The sequence below is a fragment of the Humulus lupulus genome, chromosome 4 (genome assembly GCF_963169125.1).
Source record: "Humulus lupulus chromosome 4, drHumLupu1.1, whole genome shotgun sequence".
Lineage (NCBI taxonomy): Eukaryota > Viridiplantae > Streptophyta > Magnoliopsida > Rosales > Cannabaceae > Humulus > Humulus lupulus.
This window is the reverse complement of record NC_084796.1, coordinates 14518146-14543034: the sequence shown is the minus strand read 5'-3', so window position 1 is coordinate 14543034 and position 24889 is coordinate 14518146. Positions and strand designations below refer to the sequence as shown.

At 35.6% G+C, this 24889-nt stretch overlaps 1 protein-coding gene across 1 annotated transcript; it reads right to left on the bottom strand.

Annotated features, from left to right (window-relative positions):
• Positions 1–17078: 17078 nt before the first annotated feature.
• LOC133831918 (uncharacterized) lies at positions 17079–17838 on the bottom strand. The gene is made up of 2 exons (XM_062262320.1): positions 17809–17838; positions 17079–17678 (listed from the first exon to the last, which is right to left on the bottom strand). Exons 1-2 carry the CDS (start codon positions 17836–17838, stop codon positions 17079–17081), a joined length of 630 nt encoding a protein of 209 aa, XP_062118304.1.
• Positions 17839–24889: the final 7051 nt, after the last annotated feature.

Genomic DNA, 24889 nt, shown 5'->3' with positions numbered 1-24889 from the left:
CATATTTTTAATAGGAGCCTAATAAAGTGATCATCAACAAAAATATTATATTATTGTAGTAACCGAGGTTATCTTTCTCTTAGACCTCTTTATTTATGTGATATAGTTGTCTTAAATTTATAGAATAGATTTAACTTGAGTTGTGGCGATAGAATAATGTTTAACATTTTTTTAAATATTTAGTGGTTATGATTGTTGTACGCCTTGGTTTTCCCACGGGCTGTTTAGCAGGACGAGCCTCGGACTAAATCAGGTTTAGTCCGAGGCTCCCACAGGCCGGAGGCTCTATTTCCAGGACGGGCCCTTGTCAGCTCGAGGGGGTCCTGTTTCCAGCTCGCATTTGTTGCCCCAGGAGTTGAGAATGACATCCGAAGGCCACTGACGGAGCAGCTCGGGTTATGAACTGCTCCGGTCGCGAGCTTCTCAGGAAGCTCCGACCCTATGGGAAGTCAACACGCAAGATAAACGTGCATATTCCTGCCATCACGTGTCCGATATCCCCCTGACTTCTCGGACACGCAGCAGGAACGTGTGTATTCAGACACCCGCGGACGGGTTGGGCCGTGCGGCCCATTATCTCCTTCCATACTGATTAGACCACACTTGTGTGTCAGGTTTAGGAATTAATCATGAATGTCACAGATTTGATATGACAAATGGTAAGGTCACGGGATGACCTCCCTACCAACTTCCAGGTGCCCTCTCCTATAAATAAGGAGACCTTGGGAGTTGATAGGGGTTGGAAAAAATAGTCTTTGAAGAACTATATACTTTGTAAACCAAATACCCAGAGAATATCAATAATATTGACTAGTGGAGTAGAGGGATTTTAACCTTCGAACCACTTAAAAACGTGTCTTGAGTCACCTAGTTCTTTCCCAAAGATTTCATATCTGTGACGGTTCTACTTTTAGTACTAATCTCTTTCTCTTCTTCTCTTAATTATCTGTTGCCGAAGAACCGCGTCAACAATTGTTATAGTTAGTTTTATGATATTAGTAGCTTTGTTTGTGGGAAAATGAGTGATTGCGTAAGAATAAATTAATTATGGTATTATTAAAAATTGTTATGGATCGAGTCTACATAAAGCCCAACAAGATTTTGGGCTTAGTAAATTCAAAATCATCCTAGAGAATTAGAGTTTGTTATTTTATAGTTAGTTAAGATATTTGTGGATTAGGTTGTTATTTAGATAAGAGATATTTGCGGCATAAGTACCCAATGTTTGGGTTTTGTACGCGGCATAGACCCAATGTTTATTTTTAGTGGCAAAAGTACCAAAAGTCAGTAAAACTGTAATTCCGCCAGCCTCCTCCGTTAGGTTCCGTTTCGTGATGACTGGACCAACACGTGTCACTTCGTGATTGGTCCAACTCAATAATTTTTTAAAAATAATTATGATTTGGACCAATAAAAACGTGACACGTGTCTGCCTAACGGAGGAGACTGACAGAATTATAGTTTTACTGACTTTGGGTACTTTTGCCACTAAAAATAAACATTGGGTCTATGCCGCGTACAAAACCCAAACATTGGGTACTTATGCCGCAATTATCCCTTTAGATAATTACATATAATTTTCGTAACTATTGGGTACTATAACTTCAGACCTATTTATGACCTAGTTATGTTAAAAAATTTTAAAAATAGTATTTCTATAAAGTTGTAGATAATTGAATTAGATTTCTAATGGTATAAAGATTGTCTAAATCGGACTCCTACAACTCCAATTATATTGATTTTACTACAGGTAAGTCTAGAATTACGAGATTAATGTAGTTAGAGGTTGGGATGTTTTTTCCTGGGTAGTTTGATGTTAGATTATTGCTCAATTATTTAATAAAAATATTAATGAGATAATTTAGAGATATTTTCTATAGAAGTTAGGATTCTATTTTATTTAAATTTAAATTTGGATTATAGTTAGAATGAAATTTGGATTTTTGAGAGCCTATAAATAGAGCTTATTCCTTCTAAATTTTTTTCGTTCACTCTTGCTCCTCTTGAGACCCTCACCTACACACTCTCCCTCTCCCTATTTTTGTCGTGCACCACTATCAAAACAAAAATCCTAAGGTCGAAATCATCATCACCATCATTTCTTCATATCTTTGAAACCCTAGAACCCAAAGTGGCCACATGACCAAGGCTATCTTTCTTATTGTCAAAACCCAACAAGAAAGCATTTAAGGATCTAGGGTTTTTCCTCAAGATCAAGGTTGAGGTATAGTTAAGTTTTGATTGTGTTTGAATTTTAGATCTATTAGTTTATATTTTAATAATGGTATCATGTTTATGAAACAAGGCTTTAAGCGGGATTATCATACAAATGACTCAAGTATAGTTTCTGTGCACCATACTCAAGGTAAGGAAAATTAGGTAGTTTAGTTTATGATCTATTTTATGTTTTGAATTACCTAACATTTCAGGTACAATAAAGGGGTAAGTGTGGCTGGACCTAAGGTGTCCAATGATGTATGACAGACTTATGTCCAGTAGGCTCAGTTGCCAAACTTGTATGACAGACTTAAGTTGATGTCTAGTAGGCTCGGTTGCCAAACTTGTATGACAGACTTATGTCCGGGGCTTAATTGCTACCCTTGTATAAGCACTTATCTTTTTATTATATCTGTCTTGTTATTATGACTTATGATTTATGATTATGACCTATGACCTATGGTTATTATTATGACCTATGACTTATGACTATGAACTATGATTTAGATTATGATTTATGATTATGACTTAGGCTATGTTATGACCTAGGGTTTTATGATGTTGTATGATTAGTATAAATAAGCTCTGTTAAGATGCTTGTGAAATTTATGATATATTTGATTATATGATTATATAACTGACTCTCAATTGTTTCTTGAGTTGTCTTGATTTGTTATTTTTGTGTTTATGACTAATGTTATGATTGCAGGATACAATTTATGATTTAGATCTATGTGTGATCTTTGGTATAACAGTGATATAGGATAGATTATGACCTTGGTTTCTATTATGAATATAGTATTGCATGTGAAATTATTCGTTATAAGTTTATGATTGATTTCTGTATGAATTGTTGTGTATTTTCATTACTAGGCTTAGAAGCTCATTCCTTTATTTTATTTTTGCAGAATAAGTTAACCTTAGATGACTGGTGACGAGCGGATTCCCAATAGCAAGACTGGTGTGAATATGTGGGGGTCGTATAGCCGCGTGTTATTTTCTTGGGAAATCATGAACTTTATGATTTAATGTTGCCTAGTTTTAATTTTATTTTATTGTAAAGACTATTATTTATTTTTCTTAAACCTGAGTTATGCTTATTTTAAATTATAAATAAAGAAGGCAACATTTTTTACAATTTATTACGTTTATTTTCAACATCTTTATTTTCTACAATAAAAGCTAGAATTTAGGGTGTTACAATTATATAATATACACATACAATTGTGTATTTATATTATAACTACTCGGTGTAGCTAAGATTCTAAATATAATGATCATGGTATTATAATCTAGTTTATAAAATAATCACAAATATGTAAAACTTAAATTATGTCTTTAATTATTTACCTTTCATTTTTTTTTCCTAAAGCATATCGATATGTGTTTGATAAATTATAATTTGTGTTATAAAACTATTAAGAATGTTGAGATATAAAGTATAATGAAAATAAATACAGAGTAATAGAGAGATATGTAAAGAGAGAGTGAAACTCTTGTATATCATTTCAATGGGGAAAGAACCCCTATTTATACAGAGAAATATGCCCTAAGGAAATCAGGTACTACTTTGAATACAATCAAGAATTAATGCTGATATTTTACTTTGGGTAACATAGTGAATCTTCATTATTATGGACATCCACATATAAAATATTTATAACCCTCCCCATTGGATGTCCATGAAAACTGTCTCATTAAAAACCTTGCCAGAAAAACCCAGTGGGACAAAAACTCGGCTAAGACAAAAAAAAAAGTGCAGTGTATACTACTCCCCCTCATTTCGACGCTCTTGAAAATTCTTTAGTCGACGCATTCCGATCTTATGTACCATCTTCTCAAATGTTGATGTTGGTAATGACTTTGTAAATAAGTCTGCAAGATTGTCTCTTGATCGAATTTGATGAACATCATATCGCCACTCTTTTGAAGGTCATGTGTGAAAAGGAATTTCGGTGAAATGTGTTTGGTTCTATCTCCTTTAATGTACCCTCTTTTTAGTTGAGAGATACATGCAACATTATCTGTAACGCCCTAATTTCTCATAAATTATCGAGAACACAATGTTGGATCATAATCATAAATATTGCTCTTTTATTGAATAAAAACTTGAAAATAAATATATGGATCCATGGTTTTACAAAAAAAAAACTGTCTTTAAAATGAGCAACATTTAAATAAAACTTTAAAAGAAAACATTCTTTAATAAAAATAAATAAATAGGTTTGCTTGATCTTCATCGACTATATGCTCCCCACGAGTACATCACGAAGCTCCTAGGTCCCACTCGCCACCGGCCTTTCTATCATCAATTTTTTGTACAACAACACCATAAAGGGTGAGCTTCTAAGCCCAGTAAGGAAAATACAAACAAAAGTTAGTCATATAATCATTTAATCAACATATCCTAAATTACACAAGAGTCATAATAAAAACTTATTTATACTAATCATCTCACATCACAAAACCATAGGTCATATCATAGCCTAAGTCATAATCATAGTCATAAATCATAGGTCATAAGTCACAATCGTAACTATAGGTCATAAGTCACAATCGTAACTATAGGTCATAGATCATAATAACAAATCAGATATAATAAAAAGATAAATACTTATACAGGGGGTGGCAATTAAGCCCCAGACAAAAGTCCATCATACACCGGACATCAACTTAGGTCCGTCATAAAATTTTGGCAATTGAGCCTACCTGGCATAAGTCCATCATACATCATTGGACACCTCAGGTCCAGACACACTTACCCCTTTATTGTACCTGAAATGTTAGGTCATACAAAACATAAACTAGATCATAAACTAAACTACCTAATTTTCCTTACCAAAATCCGGGATATTGGAGACAAGAGCGGGATTGAAAAATCCTAAAACAAAACATAAGAAACCATAAGTCCTCTAAAGACCTAACCAAACATAAGAGCGAGATTGAAGATCTAAACCATCAAAATAGTAACTTACCGAAGACCTTAAGTTTCAAGAAACTCAAACACCTAACCAAAACTCATAATAATGAATTAGGTTTTGAAATAAAAGGAAAGAATAAGACGAATGGAAATGGACTAAACCTGAAGATTAACGGTACCTTAGACAGCTTAGAGCTTCGATCTATACCTTAAACACTGTAATCACACAAAATCTTACTTCCCAAGTGTTTAGAAAAGCTTTATATTTGAAAGCTTTTAACCCCAAAATCCTAGTGTTTCTCTCTAGAATGAACTTAGCAGCTTGGAGGCTCTGAACTGTGCTTGAATGATGAATAAAATGACTGAGTGAATGGTCATATTTATAGAGTTGAAGGAGTGAAACTAACTCCTTTTAAAATGAATAAATAAATGCTAAAAAATTGAATAAATTTGAATTATTTGTTCAAAAGATTCCCAGAACTCGGTCAAAGACGTTCAGGAATGAGTCAAAGTTGTTGAGGGATGTTTCTAGTTCGATTTCCACGAAAATTAAAAAATGGCTCCAAGAGCAGATATATCGCCTACCCTAGGTGATATATCGCCCCTACCTATGCCCTAAGCTTCCGTGGTTTCGTTCGTGCGAAGTCGAAGTGTTTTCCGTATCAATCATAGGCGATATATCGGCCCCTATAGCTGCGATATATCGGCATACACTGATATTTTAAACACGTTTTTGCACACTTTCAACACACTTGAAGTTTGTTAAAACCACCTTGACTAAGTAAAACATGATCCTAACAGATGCTGGATGGTTCTAGATCTTCTAGATCTATCCTTTACTAAATTTATTCATCTAAAATCCTTAATTCCTTAATAAACATACATGTGACAAGTGTCACGTTCTTAATTATTCTATCTAAACCTTAGGTTATAATAAATAATATTTCTAGGACCAGCTATACTAATCAAACCTTATGCTAAAATTAATATTTCTAAAATATAGGATAAACTTATAAAATTCATAAATTTCTCTACAAGTTTCCAACTAAATCCTGGCTTTGACTAATATCCATGAAAACTAAAATACTAAGCTACTACTACTACTATCTAGCTAAGTAAAATTTTGAGACACTACAATTCTCCCCTACTTAAAAGAATTTCATCCTCAAAATTGACTTACAAAAAAAATCTCGGGATATCGCTCCCTCATATATTCCTCCAATTCCCATGTTGCCTCTCTTTCTGTGCTATTGCTCCACAAGATTTTAACCATAGGGACACTTTTGGACCTTAACTCCTTAGTTTCCCGCTCTAGAATGCGTATTGGCCGTTCTTCATAACTGAAATCTTGTTTTAACTCCAGAGCCTTGTAATTGAGCACATGGGATGGATCTGATATGTATTTTCTCAACATCGATACATGAAAAACGTTATGCGTTTCAGGTAATGATGACGATAAAGCCAACCGATATTCTACATGCCCTACTTTGTCCAATATCTCAAAAGGACCTATAAACCTCGGGCTTAACTTTCCATTCTTTCCGAAATGCATAATCCCCTTCATCGGAGAAACCTTGAGAAAGACTTGATCGCCTACTGAAAAATCAATAGTCCGCCTCTTAGCGTCGGCATAGCTCTTTTAGCGACTTTGAGCGGCAATCATTCATTGTCTTATCTTTTTTGTTGCCCCAGTTGCTTCTCTTCCAGCCTCAGGTCCTAAATATCGTCTTTCACCAACCTCCTCCCAATGAAGTGGTGATCGGCATTTCCGTCCATCTAGCATCTCAAAAGGTATCATGCCTATCGTTGCCTGATAACTGTTGTTGTAAGAGAATTCTATCAATTAAAGATACTTGCTCCATGATTCTGAGAAGTCTAACACACATGCCCTCAGCATATCTTCTAATATTTGTATGGTACGTTCTGACTGACCATCGGTTTGAGGGTGAAATGACGTACTTATTTTTAACTTAGTGCCCATTGCACATTGTAGACCTGGAACTTTGATGTGAATGCTGATCCTCTATCGCAGACTATCGTCTTTTGAACTCCATGTAGTCTCACTATCTCTGACACGTAAAGCTATGCGTACTGCTCAGCATTATAAACTATTCTTACTGGCAAGAAGTGAGCAAATTTTTTGAGTCTATCTACTATCACCCAAACATAGTCATGCTGCTTGGTGGTCCTTGGTAATCCTGTCACGAAGCCCATAGCTATATCTTCCCATTTCCATTGGGGAATCTCTAATGGTTGCAAAGTTCCAGCGGGTCTCTGATGTTTAGCCTTAACTTGTTGACACGTAAGACATTTTGCCACAAATTCTGCTGTCTTTCTTCATTCCCGGCCACCAGTACATTGTCTTGATGTCGTTGTACATCTTGGTCGATCCCGGGTGAAGTGAGTACGGAGTAGTGTGTGCTTCCTTCATAATAATTTCTCTTAATTCACCACTTTTGGGCACACATATTCGGTTCCTATATCGTAGCATGCCTTCTTTTGTCAAGGAGAAATCAATATTTTTTGAGCTTTGTAGTGCTGCCTTCATCTTAAGAAGAAACTCGTCCTCTTGTTGTTTCTCCTTTATTTCCAGCATTAGTGTTGACTTGATTGTGAGGTCAACTAGTTGTCTAGTTATTAGCTCAATTCCGGACCTCTTAATATCATCTTGTAAGTGTTGAGCTATCCCCTTAAGTATTAATGTGCTTCCGTAACTCTGCCTACTAAGTGCGTCTGCCATGACATTAGTCTTTCCCAAATGATACAAGATCTCACAATCATAGTTCTTTACTAATTCCAGCCACCTCCGTTGCCTCATATTGTGCTCATTCTGCGTAAAGAAGTACTTTAGACTTTTGTGGTTCGTATAGACTTCACACTTTTCTCCGTACAGATAGTGCCTACAAATCTTTAGAGAAAAAACCACCGCTGCTAATCCTAAGTCATGGGCCAGTTACCGCTGTTCGTACTCATGTAGCTATCTTAAGGCATATGCAACCACTTTTTTTTTCTTGCATCAAAATGCATCAAAGTCCCTGCTTCTACGCGTCATAATACACTACAAACTTGCACTTATCTTTTGGGCGCATAGAACAGGGGCTAATATAAGCTTGTCCTTTAATGTTTGGAAGCTTTCTTCGCACTTCTCCGTCCATACAAATTTATGCTGCTTCCGTGTCAAATTTTTTAAGGGTATAGCTATTTTGGAGAACCCTTCAACAAATCTTCTATAGTATCCTGCCAATCCCAGAAAACTTCTCACCTCCGTGGCACTCTTGGGTTTGGGCCAATCCTTCACTGCTTCGATCTTGGCTGGGTCTACGTCTATGCCATTTTTAGACACAATGTGTCCTAGAAATGCCACCTTCTTTAGCCAGAATTCACATTTCTTAAACTTAGCGTTTACTTGATGACTTTTGAGTTGTCCCAACGTCAGTCGTAGGTGCTCTTCATGCTCGTCTTTCGTCCTTGAGTAAATCAATATGTCATCTATAAACATCACAACGAACTTATCCAGGTAGTCCTTAAATACTCTGTTCATAAGATCCATGAATGTGGCAGGTGCGTTCGATAAGTCAAAAGACAGTACCAGGAATTCGTAGTGTCCATATCTAGTCCGAAAAGTCATCTTTGGGATATCTTCTTCTTGTACTTTTAGCCGATGATACCTCGACCGCAAATCTATCTTCAAGAATACCATAGATCCTTGTAGTTGATAAAAAATATCATCTATTCAAGGCAAAGGGTATTTGTTCTTGATCATCACTTTATTTAGTTCTCGATAGTCGATGCACATCCTCATACTCCTGTCCTTCTTTTTGACAAAAAGCACAGGTGCTCCTCAAGGCGAATAGCTCGGTTGGATGAAACCCTTGTCTAAAAGCTTCTGTAGTTGTGTTTTTAACTCCTTTAACTTGATAGGCGCCATTCTATAGGGAGCTTTCGAAACTGGTGCTGTCTTTGGTGCCAATTCTATTTCAAACTCGATTTCTCTACTTGGAGGTAATCCCAGTAGATCTTCTAGAAACACCTCGGGAAATTCGCATACAATATGTACATCCTTTGGTTCGAGCTGCGTCTCTCATGTTTTGTCCACCACACTGGCTAGAAACACTTGGCAACCACTATTGATTAACCGTTGAGCTTTGAGAGCTGAGACTATCGGTATGCGAGTTCAAGAAACTTCTCATTTGAAGGTGAATTATTCTCTGCCTTCTGTTTGAAAGTTGACAATCTTACCCTTACAGTCTATCATTGCCCCATGTTTTGCTAAGCAGTCCATGCCTAAAATTACATCATAATCCATAAGGTCTAACTCGATCAAATCTACTGGTAATTCTTTTGCTCCAATTCTAACTACAACGCTACACACCCCTCTACTAGATAACATTATTTCTCCCGAGGGTAACTCCGTGACAAACTTATCTCTAAAAAGTTCACATGGTTTATCTAAACTATCAATCATATTCATAGAGACAAAAGAATGCGTAGCTCCCGAATCAAATAAAACATTGCATAGCTTACCAGAGATAGTGACCTGACCTGTTACCATTGTATTACTAGTTTTTGCTTCACCTCTAGTAAGAGCAAAAACTCTGGCTAGCACAAGCTTGTCATCTTTCTTTTGGTCCTTCAAATTTGGGCAATCCTTTTTAATGTGTCCTTCTTCTCCACAATTGAAACAACCTTTCATCTTATATCGGCATTCTTCTGAGTGCTTCCTCTTGCAGATAGGGCACTGGGGATACTCCACATCGGGCTTCTTATTCACGTTACCTTCTGATGTAGACTTATTCTTCTTGTCGGCCTTTTGATTTTGACCACCATCATATTTTTGTTTATGGTCATTCTGTTCATTTTTATTCTTTTTGGCGTCCCTTCTGGCCGTGCCTTCCTTCCAAATCCTTTCTTCTGCCTACTCAGCTTCCAAGGCTACCTCTAATGTTTATGCATAAGTGGTTATTCCTCGAATCAACTTTACGTCATGAGCTATCATAGGTTTCAATCCCTTCATGAATCTTTGAATTCTTAGCGTTTCGGTGAGTACCATGTCCACCACGAACTTAGCCAGCCTATCAAACTTCTGGCATACTCTGTCACAGTCGAATTCCCTTGAGTAAGCGCAATGAATTCATTCACCCTTGTGGCTAGAATCGCAGGACTATAATACTTCTTGTTGAACACTTGGATAAACTCATCCCATGTCATAACGTTCACATCTCTAGTCTACTTCACTATATCCCACCAGATGCGAGCATCTTTCTTTAGCAAGCTTGAAGCGCATGAGACTCGATCTTCATTTCCTAGCCGCATGTGTTCTAATATGGACTCCACCGATCGAAGCCATTCTTCTGCTTCTATTGGGTCAGATCCGCTGTCAAAGTTTGGCGGTTGCTGCTTTCTAAAACGTTCGTACACTGCCTCGTAGCGAGGTTCTGTCAACTATAGTAATTGTGCTAGAGGGATGACTTCTTGTGCCACTTGTTGTTGTTGCCCTGAGTTTATTTGGAACTCTTCTTCCCTTCTCCTTAGCTCTGCCCTAAGACGGGCATTTTCTCTTTCCAAATTTTCTCGTGTAACAGCAGCTACCGAATCTTCCACTACATCGGGTGCTTCTGGCACTCCCGGGGCTGCTGGAAATTCTTCATATATGGGGGTGTCGGCTACTCCTCTTCCTCGCTCCCTTCCCTTTCTTCGGCCTCGACCTCGGCCTCTACCTTGGTCATTTAGTCTTTCAGATCTTCTTGGTTCCTACTCCATGTGTCTTTTCTGTTTCCCCAAAAGAGAAAAGTTTGAAAAAAAAAACTAAGACAAACAAAACAAGAAGAGGTTACAATTTAGCTTATTGTACTACTGTCTATTAGGTCCATCTATCTATCAAAACTACCATATTATAATTAAGTCCAACTCGGGTAAATGGGCCTTAACAATTGAATCTTTCATGGAGGAGGGCTGGGTTCAATATATCGTACCCACTACTAAGGCCCCCTAACTTCCACTTGACCCAAAAGACAAGAATTTAAACCCTTGTTTTATTAATTGTTATTCATTTTAATTAGATCCAATCTAATAATGCAAAGCAAACGGGTCTTCACAAATGGGCTAACCCATAAGAGATGAATTTAAACTTTGCACTTTCAATTGAATCCAAAACTTTTAACACTTACTAAACAATCAAATAATATAAAAAACAAATAACATGTTTTATTAAAATAAGCAATTAATTACAAACTAGTGAAATTTTTTCTAAAACAACATAAATAAAATTTTAACGATGTGTTCTTATATACGTCTAATCCTCCACATCGGATCCTTCTTCTAGCATATCTTGAGTTGATTCTTAGAAACATTCTCTCTAACTCATTATCATAATCAGGGTCTGGTATTCTTCTTATAACTTTAACTTTTCTAACCACACTTGAGTCCATTGAGCTAATTTATGAAAATAACACAAGAAAGACATTACAAACATATTTTGAAAACAATGTGTATACTTACTTGGTAACGAGTTAGTCCTTTGTAGCTGTCGTGTGTATTTCGTGTGAACGCTCTGGACCAATATAGCCATGGGCTCTGATACCACCTGTAATGCCCTAATTTCTCATAAATTATCGAGAACATAGCGTTGGATCATAATCATAAATAATGCTCTTTTATTGAATAAAAACCTAAAAATAAATATATGGATCCATGGTTTTACAAAAAAAAAAAAAACTATCTTTAAAATGAGCAACATTTAAATAAAACTTTAAAAGAAAACATTCTTTAATAAAAATAAATAAATAGGTCCCCACGAGTACATCACGAAGCTCCTAGGTCCCACTCGCCACCGGCCTTTCTATCATCAATTTTATGTACAACAACATCATAAGGGGTGAGCTTTTAAGCCCAGTAAGGAAAATACAAACAAAAGTTAGTCATATAATCATTTAATCAACATATCCTAAATTACACAAGAGTCATAACAAAAAATTATTTATACTAATTATTTCACATCACAAAACCATAGGTCATATCATAGCCTAAGTCATAATCATAGATCATAATCTAAGTCATAATCATAGGTCATAAGTCATAATTGTAACTATAGGTCATAGATCATAATAACAAACCATATATAATAAAAAGACAAGTGCTTATACAGGGGGTGGCAATTAAGCCCCGGACAAAAGTCTGTCATACACCGGACATCAACTTAGGTCTGTCACAAAATTTTGGCAACCGAGCCTACCAAACATAAGTCCGTCATACATCATTGGACACATTAGGTTCAGACACACTTACCCCTTTATTGTACCTGAAATGTTAGGTCATACAAAACATAAACTAGATCATAAACTAAACTACCTAATTTTCCTTACCAAAAACCGGGATATTGGAGACAAGAGCGGGATTGAAAACTCCTAAAACCAAACATAAGAAACCATAAGTCCTCTAAAGAAAAGAAGATCTAAACCATCAAAATAGTAACTTACCAAAGACCTTAAGTTTCAAGAAACTCAAACGCCTAACCAAAAGTCATAATAACGAGTTAGGTTTTGAAATAAAAGGAAAGAATAAGACCAATGGAAATGGACTAAACCTGAAGATTAACGGTAGCTTAGATAGCTTAGAGCTTCGATCTATACCTCAAACACCGAAATCACACAAAATCTTACTTCCCAAGTGTTTCTTTCTAGAACAAACTTAGCAGCTTGGAGGCTCTGAACTGTGCTTGAATGATGATTAAAATGGTTGAGTGAAGGGTCCAATTTATAGAGTTCAAGGAGTGAAACTAACTCCTTTTAAAATGAATAAATAAATGATTAAAATTGAATAAATTTGAATTATCGGTTCAATAGATTCCCAGAACTCGGTCAAAGACATTCAAGAATGAGTCAAAGTTGTTGAGGGCTATTTCTAGTTCAGTTTCCATGAAAATTCAAAAGTGGCTCCAAGAGCCGATATATCGCCTACCCTAGGCGATATATCACCCTTACCTATGCCCCGAACTTCCGTGGTTTCATTCGTGTGAAGTCGACGTGTTTTTCGTATCAATCATAAATGATATATCGACCCCTATAGCTGCAATATATCGGCATACGCTGATATTTTAAACATGTTTTTGCACACTTTTAGCACACTTGAAGTTTGTTAAAACCACCTTGAATGAGTAAAACGTGATCCTAACAGCTGGTGGAAGGTTCTAGACATTCTAGATCTATCCTTTAATAAATTTATTCATCTAAAATCCTTAATTCCTTAACAAACATACATGTGACAAGTGTCATGTTCTTAATTATTTTATCTAAACCTTAGGTTATAATAAATAATATTTCTAGGACCAGCTATATTAATCAAACCTTATGTTAAAATTAATATTTCTAAACTATAGGCTAAACTTATAAAATTCATAACTATCTCTAGGAGTTTCCAACGAAATCCCAGCTTTGACCAATATCCACGAAAACTAAAATACTAAGCTACTACTACTACTACTACTACTATCTAGCTAAGTAAAATTCTGAGACACTACATTATATTCATAGAGAACTGTTGGTACTTCTTTATTGGGTATTAACCCACATGTTCCTTGGATATGTTGTGTTATTGATCTCAACCATACACATTCTCGACTTGCCTCATGAATTGCAAGTATTTCAGCATGATTTGAAGAAGTAGCTGCTAGAGTTTGCTTTGTTGAACGCCAATATATTGCCGTGTCACCGCATGTGAACAAATAACCTATTTGAGATCTAGCTTTTTGTGGATCAGATAAATATCCTACGTTTGCATAACCAACTAGTTGTGACCCACATTTATTTGAATTTTATAACTCTTTATCAATAGTACCCTGAAGATAGCGTAGTATTTTCTTAATCTCTTTCCAATGTCTATACGTTGGAGCAGAGCTATATCTTGCTAACAAAATTACAGAAAATGCTATAATAGGTCTTGTGCAGTTAGGAAGATACATTAAGGATCCTATTGCACTAAGATGTGGCACTTTAGGACCAAGGAGCTCTTCATGTTCTTCTCTGGGTCGGATGGGATCCCCTTTTTCACATCAAGTGATCTAACCACCATTGGACTACTCAATGGGTGTGATTTGTCCATATAAAATCGTTTCAAATGTTTTTCCGACATATGTTGATTGATGAATAAAAATTCCACCCTATAAATGCTCTATTTGTAAACCAAGACAAAATTTTGTTTTTCCAAGATCTTTCATCTCAAACTCTTTCTTTAGATATTCTATAGCTTCTGAAAGTTTTTCAAGATTTCCAATAATATTTAAGTCATCAACATATACAACTATAACTCAAAACCTGATCTCTTTATGAAACACAGGGACAAAGAGGATCATTTTGATAACATTCTTTTAACAAATATTCACTAAGTCAATTGTACCACATGTGCCCAGATTGTTTTAGTCCATACAATGATCTTTGTAGTTTAATTGAGTACATTTCATGATGACTTGAATTATATGCATCAGGCATCTTGAATCCTTCAGGGACTCTCATGTAAATATCACTATCTAGTGATCCATACAAATAGGCTGTGAATACATCCATTAAATGCATATCAAGATTTTTATGAACAATCAGGCTAATCAAATATCTCAATGTAATTGCATCCACCACAGGAGAATATGTCTCTTCATAATCAATACCTTGTCTTTGAGAAAAGCCTTGTGCTACAAGTCATGCTTTGCATCTTACAACTTCATTTTCTTCGTTTCTTTTTCGCACAAACACCCATTTGTATCCAACAGGTTTTACACTTTCAAGTGTTTGGAATACTGGTCCAAATACTTTGCATTTAGCAAGTGAATTCAATTATGATTGGATTGCTTCTTTTCAATTTGGCCAATATTTTCTATTTTGACACTCTTTAACAGATCTAGGTTCAATATCCTCATTTTCATTTACATTTTTTAGCGCTACATTATAAGCAAAAATATTGTCGACAACTACTTCAAGTCGGTCCCATTCTTTTCCTGTATTGACATAATTAATTGAGATCTCATTATTTTTAATATTTGCAGGTACCTGAATCTCTTCAAGAGATTTGTGATTATTTATGTCAATATCTCCCTCGAAATTATCAACCTCTTCATTAGGACCATATTGATTATTTGCTCCTTTTCTTTTTCAAGGATTCTTATCTTTGGAACTGACTGGTCTACCACGCTTCAAGCGTGCTTTAGACTCATTAGCAGAGCGTCCTTCTAGGACTTCAATTTGAATTGGAGAATTTTCAGCTGGAACATGTGATTGTGTAATTTTCTTTGGGTCAATGAATGCATCTGGTAATTGGTTTGCAATATTTTGCAAATGAATTATTCTTTGAACTTCAAGTTCACATTAACTTGTATGATGATCAAATTGAGATAATAATTATGCATTCCATGTAATTTGTTTTTCCAGCTGTTTCTTTTCTCCTCCCCCTAAAGTTGGAAAAATTGTCTCATCAAAATGACAGTCAGCAAAACGTGCTGTAAATATATCTCCGATCACGAGTTCAAGATATTTAATGATAGAAGGAGATTCATACCCAACATATACTCCCAGACTCCTTAGAGGACCCATCTTAGTTTGTTGTGGTGGAGCAATTGGAACATACATTGCACAACCAAAAATTCTTAAATGAGAAATATTCGACTCTTAACCAAAAGCCAATTGTAATGGGGAGAACTTATGATATGATGTTGGCATAATGCGCACAAGTGACGCTGCATGTAAAATGGCATGTCCCGAAGCTGAAATGGGGAGTTTTGTTCTCATAAGTAATGGTCTAGCAATTAACTGGAGGCATTTAATAAATGATTCTGCTAAGTCAGTTTGTGTATGTACATGAGCAATAGGATGTTCAACTTGTATCCATGTTGACATGCAATAATCATCAAAAGCTTGTGTAGTAAATTCACCAGCATTATCTAAACGAATAATCTTTATTGCATAGTTTGGAAATTGTGCTCATAATCGAATTATTTGGGAAAGCAATCTTGCAAATGCCACATTACGAGTAGATAATAAACAAACATGTGACCATCTGGTTGATGCATCTAATAATAACATAAAATATCTAAATGGTCCACATGGTGGGCTAATAGGCTCACATATGTCACCCTAAATTCGTTTAAGAAATCCAGAGATTCAATCCCAATTTTTACTGGTGATGGCTTAATAATTAATTTTCCTTGAGAACAAGCAACACATGAGAACTCATTTGATAAGAGAATCTTCTAGTTCTTCAATGGATGACCATGTGAGTTCTCTATAATTCTACGCATCATAATTGAACTGGGATGGCCTAACCGGTCATGCCAAACAATAAAAGATTCTTTTAGATCTGTGAACTTCTGGTTCACTATAACATGTGCCTCAATTGCACTTATTCGTGTAACGTACAAACTTGAGGACAAAGTAGACAATTTTTCTAACTTACATTTTTTTCCTGAAGCAATAAATGTAATACATAGATACTCAATATTATTTTCATCTATTGTCTCGATATAATATCCATTACGACGTATATCTTTAAAACTCAATAGATTTCTTTTTTATTTGACAGATAATAAAGCATCATCTATGATAATTTTTGTTCCTCTAGGCATTAATATAATGGCTCTTCCAGAACCTTCAATCAAATTTGCACTGCCTGATATTGTATTAACATTTGCCTCCATTCTTGTTAACTTTGAAAAATATTTATCGCTTCTAAGTATTGTATGAGTTGTTGCGATGTTCGCTAAACATATATCTTCACCATCATTCTAATAATCAAGTAAGAGATGAGAAATGTCAATTTCTTTATTAACCAACAAAAAAATACATAATAAGTTCTAAATAGAAATACTTAAACATAAGTCCATAAAGTTAACATACCAAACTAAAGTACTTAAAACAAAATAAATAACAGACAAATAAGTCAAACATGACCAAATAAAATAACTCTAATTATGGACTTTCTCATCGCCAGTAGAAATATTCATATTGCCATTGATGGGATCATCAGCAAAAAAAGCAGCAACATCCAAGTTTGTAAAATCCAAGGATTCATTGAGGAGGTCATCATCTTGATAGGCAAAGTTTGCTTCTATATTTTTCTCCTTCTCCTTCAAAGAGGCTTGATAAAGATCAACAAGATGTTTGGACGTACGACAAGTACGTGACCAATGTACTTTCATACCGCACCTGAAACATAAGTTTTCATAAGTTTGTTGATTCTTATTTTGTGGACTCTTTCCCTTATGTTCATTGCTTGAGGTTTTTAGCGAAGTAGAAGAGTTGTTATTATAACCACCACATTGCCAGACATTACTTCGACCCTTACTATGTCTGCGTCCACGTCCATGACCACGACTATGACTTTGATTATGCTCACGACCACGACCACAATTGTCGGATGTTATAACATTCACTTCAGGGAATGGGGCAGACCCAGTTGGGCGAGATACAAGATTTTTCATCAAAAGTTCATTATTTTGTTCTGCTACTAGAAGACATGAAATCAATTCTGAGTACTTTTTAAAATCTTGTCCTCTATATTGCTGCTGCAAGAGCACATTTAAGGCATGAAAAGTAGAGTATTTTTTTTTCTAACATATCATTGTCAGTAATCTTTTCTTCGCACAATTTTAATTTAGAAGTAATTTTAAACATTGCAGAGTTATACTCACTTACTGATTTAAAATCTTGCAACCTCAGGTTCATCTATTCATATTGAGCATTTGGCAGTATGACAATTTTTTTGGTGGTCATATCTTTCTTTCAAACTTTGCCAAAGAGTAAGAGGATTTCCTATTGTCAGATATTCAGATTTTAACCCCTCATGGAAATGGTGGCAAAGAAAAATCATAGCCTTGGCCTTATTTTGACTTGAGGCTTCATTGTTATCTTTGATGGTGTCTCCAAGACCCTTAGCATCCAAGTGAATTTCAACATCAAGAATCCATGATAATAATTTCTTTCAGAAATATCAAGTGGCACAAAGTCAAGTTTTGTGAGATTTGTCATGAAGAAAACTATCATAGAATAATATTCAAAGTATTAGGAAAATAGACATTTGAGAAATTATATTGCAAACATTATTAATAAATAAAGTAATAAGTGTGAAGTACCAAATAATTCTTTCATGACTAATAAAATTGAAAACAAGTGAACTAAATCTTGGTATTTTAACATTTTATAATTATCATGGATATTGAAAAAATTATGATATTATGCCATGTATCATAAAAACTAAATCATTAAAAAAAGTATATGTATAGGTGACATAATTGTTTATGTAATATTAACAAAAGCTTTTAAATATAGTATATAGTGACTTCGAAACAATTCAAGATTTTAGCAAATAATCTTTACTTTGGTTAGTAACTCATGCTGATAACGTGTTATAAAACTATTAAGAATACTGAGATATAAAGTATAATGAAAAGAAATACAGAGTAATAGAGAGATATGTAAAGAGAAAGTGAAACTCTTGTATATCATTTCAATGGAGAAATAACCCCTATTTATAAAGATAAATATGTCCTAAGGAAATCGGATAACTACTCTGAATACAATCAAGAATTAATGTTGATATTTTACTTTGGGTAACCTAGTGATTCTTCATTATTATGGACATCATATATAAAATATTTATAGCAATTTGAAAATACTATGAGATAAAGTGATAATGTTATAATGTATAGTAAAATCTATATTAAAATAGTTTGTCAATATAAAATTACTAAAATAAGAAATATCTAATAAATATAAATAATAAAACTATTTTTAGAACAAAATAAAAAAAATTTAAGATTTAAATATTGTTTATTTTATCATCATATTAAATTATTTTTATTTTGAGTAATATATAATAAATAAGTAAATATATTTAGTTAAAAAAAAACATATTTATTGCATAGATGTTTTAGAAAATTAAAAGTTAAGTTGTGCCAGTTTTAACTTCTAAGAGTAGATTTTACATAAATGATTCAATTTACTCTTTTCTTACTATTTACCAAGCATCTTTATTGCATAACTTTTTGAAATCAACTTTTAATATTTCTAAAAATTATATTAAATATGCCTTATATTATGTTCGGTGTGTTAGACTAAATAAACTATAATATATATATAATCATTATAATTTTATCAAATAAATAAATATTAGATAATTAAAAATATTTTCATTTGTGAGCATAAAATAAAAAAAAAAACGACAAACCTAATGGAAAAAGTGCCACATTTTGGAGGTCGGACAAATTATACCCAAGCAAGAGACTAAACAAAATTGTGAACGACCCATAAACTCCATCCAAGATAAGACTCAATTGAATTTGCGTAGAAATTTTAATTAGGATTGAAAAAAAGGCTTGCTCTGATTTTTAAGCCAACTGAGGCAAAAAGTAAACATATAACATAGCCAATGCTAGAAGTATATTTTTATTTTAGGAAAAGAAAGTTTATTATAAACAATAAAAAATCAAAAGAATATAAAAAATGGAGGCTGAAATCTACCCAATTACATTATCCTACAGAACTAATAAACTAACATCAGAAATAATAGACCTAAAAGCATGAAATGCAGACTTCTTAGCTATCCACCTTATGTGAGAATTGTTTTAAGAGAGATCCATGACTTTACCCACAGCCACCGTTTTCCCTGCAAGCATACCAAATATATTTTAGAGAATATGGGAAAATAAAACCAAATTACCAAAAATAATAGTAAATAACATTATTAAACTGTTTGTTACGTACCTTCAGTCCGGAACGTAAACCTTCCGAGTTGTGGAAACTCCTCGTACTTCTCAATGCATATCAAGTTGCTCACCTAATCAACACAATAATATATATATATATATATTATTGTTGATGCAACAATTTTGTTCTTTCTATTTTGAGTGGTACCCATCTTTAGACTTCAGTTCTTCGATCTCTTTCTGGCGAATTTAGGTGGCACAAGTGAACGTCGAACCGTCTGGGAGTACCTGCAAGAAAGACACTCCGATGTTTAAGTCTGATTCTACCTTTTCTCTAATGAAATGATGGTATTTATAGGGTCAAAAGTACTAAGGAGTTAGTTGGTCAAGTCTACTTCCTGATTGGTTAAATGAATAACTTAATTTCCTGCCAAAATGCTTTCAGACCCTTCTAATGTGTAGAGGACAGAGGCGGGGTTCGCCTCTGATCTGTGGCATCTGACTCTGGCTCCTCTGCTCAGGCCTAAACGCCCCATTTCAGTCAACTTAAAATAGCAAAACACTTGGGACGAATATTTTGAGCCCAACAGATGCCCATCGGCCTGAGTTTTGAATTTGGTGTACTTATCAGACTGTTCAAACCTTGGGTCGACTCTTTGTCTTCAAATTTTTTGCCCAATGCCATCACTTTCCTTCAATCGAGAACCACCGCATGCAAATAATCATGGTGAATCCTGACAATTGTCACCTCAAATTTATTGAGCTCCCAATTGCCGCGCATTATACTTCGCCTGTGCGTATTTCCTTTTTACTTTACTGTTTCAAATTGTTCCAATTCATTTTCAAACTAGAGAACCTCCATTTTTTATTTTCTCAGAGAAAGACAAAAAAACCCTAAGTACATTCGCTATTCCTCTTTTGTAGATAATCGACCATTCGAATTTTTGCAACTATGGCTTCACGTTCGCTCCTGAACCAGTAGACCATTAAGGATACAAGGCTGCATTCGACCGTATATGCAAGTCGTTCGATATCCCAGACAACGTCACAGTCATAATGCTTATGGATTTTGAATTAAAAGAATGGCGATTCAAGGACATGGTCAAGCCTGGTGAGATCGTCATGAGTCCGAGACGCATTGAGTGGCTTCGGTTCCCCCTTTCGACCCTGCTGGTCCAAGTAATTTCGAATTCTGGAGCTCACATTTCTCAGTTCCTCCTAAATGCCATTCAATCCATTGTTGGGGCCCAGATGATTGGAGCTCTTAGGAATGTCGACATTCAATCAGATAATATTTATGCATGCTTCACCAAGTCGACCAACAAGGCAGTTGAAAGCAAGCCCTGGAAGACCTTCTATCTTTCCCCTAAGAAGGACCGTACGATTTTTACTGATTTCGACAATTCCCATAGGAATTGGGATAAGTACTTCTTCGATGTCAGAGGCGCATGGTACCCCAAATTTTTTCCCCAAGAAATCTTTCCCCTTGCTAGGGTTTTCATCAAGGGTGCGCCTTGTTTCTACTTCGTTCTTCTTTTTATGTGTGTATTTTCTTTTTTAAATAATTGATTATTCATATGGACCTCCGTGTTTCAATTTTGTCTTATGTCCCAGATTTTTCGTGGCCTCAAGTCAGCATGAACCCTGAGAGACAAAGTTTGTTGACAGAGAAGGGACTCCTCCACAAGTCTAAGGAGAACGCCATTAGCATCAGGGGAGTCATGAACCCCTATTGTATGCAAATTATGACTCGCCTCTGTTTCCTGGACAAAACTGATTTAGGGGATATGCGAGTCAGGACTCAGAAGGGTAACATATCCCTTGCCAAGACCACGGCTGTATGTGCAAAGCAGTTGGGTGCGTTCTTAAAAAGGCCTACCCCTGCTTCATTTACTTTGAAACTATCAAGGACCGAGTACAAAAGGGTGTACTCGGAAACCTTCACAGTGTGCACCAGGCGTCAGGGTGCCCCTAAGTACAAGAAGAAAGATGGCTCTGAACCGCCCCACTCTTCAAAAGCCTCCCCTAACAAATCTTCTCTAGCTCACAGATCCTCTCGTATACATGGGCGATCCTCCACGCCCTCTGTAGCTCTGCATATCCAGCCTCTTCAACAGGTGCCTTTGTCAAAGGAAGCCCTGGGGAAGAGGAAGTCACGTGAAGAGTCCTCTGATGAGGATTCAGATGACAGAAAATTTATTTCGTCCAAACTTCGTATCCCGAGGGGGTTTTCTTCTGTCATTGGGGGCTCTTCCTTGACAATTCCTAAGCTCGCGCATGGGATTGCCGCTTAGGCAGGCTTTGTCTCTCCCCAAAATGTCTCCGGGGTCCGCTCATGCTGCTTCTCGAGCTAAGTCGCCTCCTCCTTCCTTTATGCCAGGATCCTCTTCGGGGGATGGCTCAAATGTGAGTAGGTCCCTTGAGGTTAGTCCAAAAAGTGACTTGCCCCCTGTGGCCTTTTCCTTGGCAACAGTCAAATCACCAAGGGCGACGACTCACACACGGGTGCTTGATGATACACTAGTGGAGGCGAGATCTTCCAGCCTCCTTCCTGGTTCTACAGGAGTAGTGAATTCAGCTGCTGCTTCGTTTGGAAGCTTTGACACCTGTCTTACTAATAGGCATGGATCAGAGGGGAAACATCCCACTTTTGCCTCCCACAAGAACCATTTTTTGGAGGATGCTTTCGGGGGTGGCTTGGGAACCGCGGGCTGCCCTTCATGCCCAATCGATGTGAGTCAAGCAATCACCTCGGTGTTGCAAGATTTAAACCACGACGTTTCAGGGGTGAAAGCTGCTTCTGTTTTTCTGTAGAGTCCAAGAACTTTACTTAGCTAGTTAGATAGTAGTAATAGTAATAGCTAGTAGTAGCTATAGTATGTTTATTACTGTGGATTTTGGTTCAAGCCAGGACTTAGTTGGACACTCGTAGCAACACTTGTAGATTTTATAAGTTTAACCTATAGTTTAAGAATATTAATTATAACCTAAGGTTTGATTAATATGACTGATTATGGAGATGATATTTATTATACTATAAGGTTTAGATAGACCCAATAAGATAATAACACTTGTCATGTGTATGTTTAATGAAAAATTAAGTATTTTTGAGGAATAGTTTATTAAGAATAATATTTGAAAATCCTAGAGTCTGCCAGCAACTTTGAAATTGTTAAAGGACTTAGTCAAGGTTGTTTACTCAATTCAAATTAGGCTAAAAAAGTGTAATTACGTGTATAATATTTCAGCGTATGCCGATATATCGTAGCTCTAGGGTGCGATATATCGCCATACGGGGATACGAAAAACACGTAACTTCGCACGACCATTTCGACGAGCCTTGGGAATATGAGCCCAGGCAATATATCTCTTATGGTAAGCGATATATCGGCTTTAGGGCTGTATTTTCAAATGATTTTGAAATCGAGCTCATTTTATTCCATAAACCTCTTGATAAGCTAGAATCGTTTTGACCGAATCTTTAGCCTCTGCTGAACGATTATTCAAATGTTTTTCAATTAAAAAAGCCATTATTTTATTCAAGATAAATGAAGATCTTTTCATTCTTGAACTCTATAAATAGGACCTAGTACCCAGCCATTTCTTCATTCTTCAAGCTGAGTTCAGAGCCTACAAGCTGCTAGGTTTACTTTAGAGTGTTAAACACTTGGGTTGGGGTTATAAGCTTTATCATTATAAGATTATCAAACACTTGGGAAGTAAGGTTCATAGTGTGTATTTTGATTTCGAGGTGTAGTTCGGGTATATCAATTTCAAAGGTATTCCTAATTCTAGTTCCTTTCTGTATTGTTTCATTAGTTCTTATATTTTTTTCTCCACTCAAATCCTAACTTAGTATTCTTTATTCTTGGTTAGGCATCTAAGTTCTTTGAACTTGAGGTTCTTGTTGGTAAGTATCTTCCTGATGGTTTAGTTCATTCTTTTCATCTCTTTTCTTTTTGAACACTCACCTCTCTATTAATAGTTTTTAGGAGTGTTCCAAAATCCCGACCTTGTTCTCATTATCCCGGTATTTTGGTAAGGAAAATATGATAGTTCTTATGTGATATGTGCTATGTTTATATAAAAGTGTTATGATTATGCTATAGTATGATTTTATGTGTTATGATATATGCATGTTTTGGGGCTTATAGTTGTTATATAACAAACCCTAACACTTTTATGTTTTGGGCTTATAGTTGTTATATAGCAAACCCCGACACTTTTATGTTTTTGGGGCTTATAGTTGCTTAACTAGCAAACCTCATTGTAGTTTTAGGCTTATAGTTGCTTAGTTAGCAAACCCCAATAGTCACCATGTACATGGGTTAGAATTATGATATATGTTCATAGTTTATGTGTATGATTATGTTTCATGCTTGTGGTAGATTTTCCTTGTAACGCCCTGGATAACCAAGACCGTTACACTGTGTGTTTGAAATAGTGCAAGACTTGCTAATCAAGTCATTTAGTTCAAACTGTGTATCTAACGACACAAAACGACTAGGTTAAGAAGGATTTGATTATAAATGGTTAAGCTTTATTGAAAACAGACGTTTGTTATATGGGATCCCAAATCAGGGTTTAAATAACGTAAATACAAACTTCTTAATTACAAATAATTGACCAAGCCACTCTAATGGCAAAATATAAGTTTTAGGTTCCTGTTCCTGTACAAATCCTCGATCGTGGTGGCCGAGCAGCTGACAATGTACACCTCACCCCCAGAGCTCTCCAACCCATGGCCAACTTGCCTTCCCTGCACCATGTAGCACCCGTGAGCCGAAGCCCAGCAAGAAAACATAATATCATATCATAACAGTATTAACAGCTAAACAGTTCACAGAGCATAAACCAATAACCACAAAGCATTACTTAGTTCTTTCAAGCCATTAAGTCCATTCAAGACAACACTCTGGTCAATAACCAATAGTCCAGCTCTAGATACTCATTAAATCATAGACAATAATCTACAACAGATATTCAGCACGTACATTCAGATTCAAGATACAATCAATCACATAATACACTCTTATCACATAACATTCAGGGCCGACGACTTAGGCCGCACC

What these genes read in the sequence shown, in the direction of transcription:
- LOC133831918 (XM_062262320.1), bottom strand. Translation starts at nt 17,838, where the DNA reads ATGAACCTGAGGTTGCAAGATTTTAAATCA. An exon ending in GGTTGCAAGATTTTAAATCA is followed by an intron (nt 17,679 to 17,808) that starts GTAAGTGAGTAT and finishes GTGCTCTTGCAG; the next exon opens with CAGCAATATAGAGGACAAGA.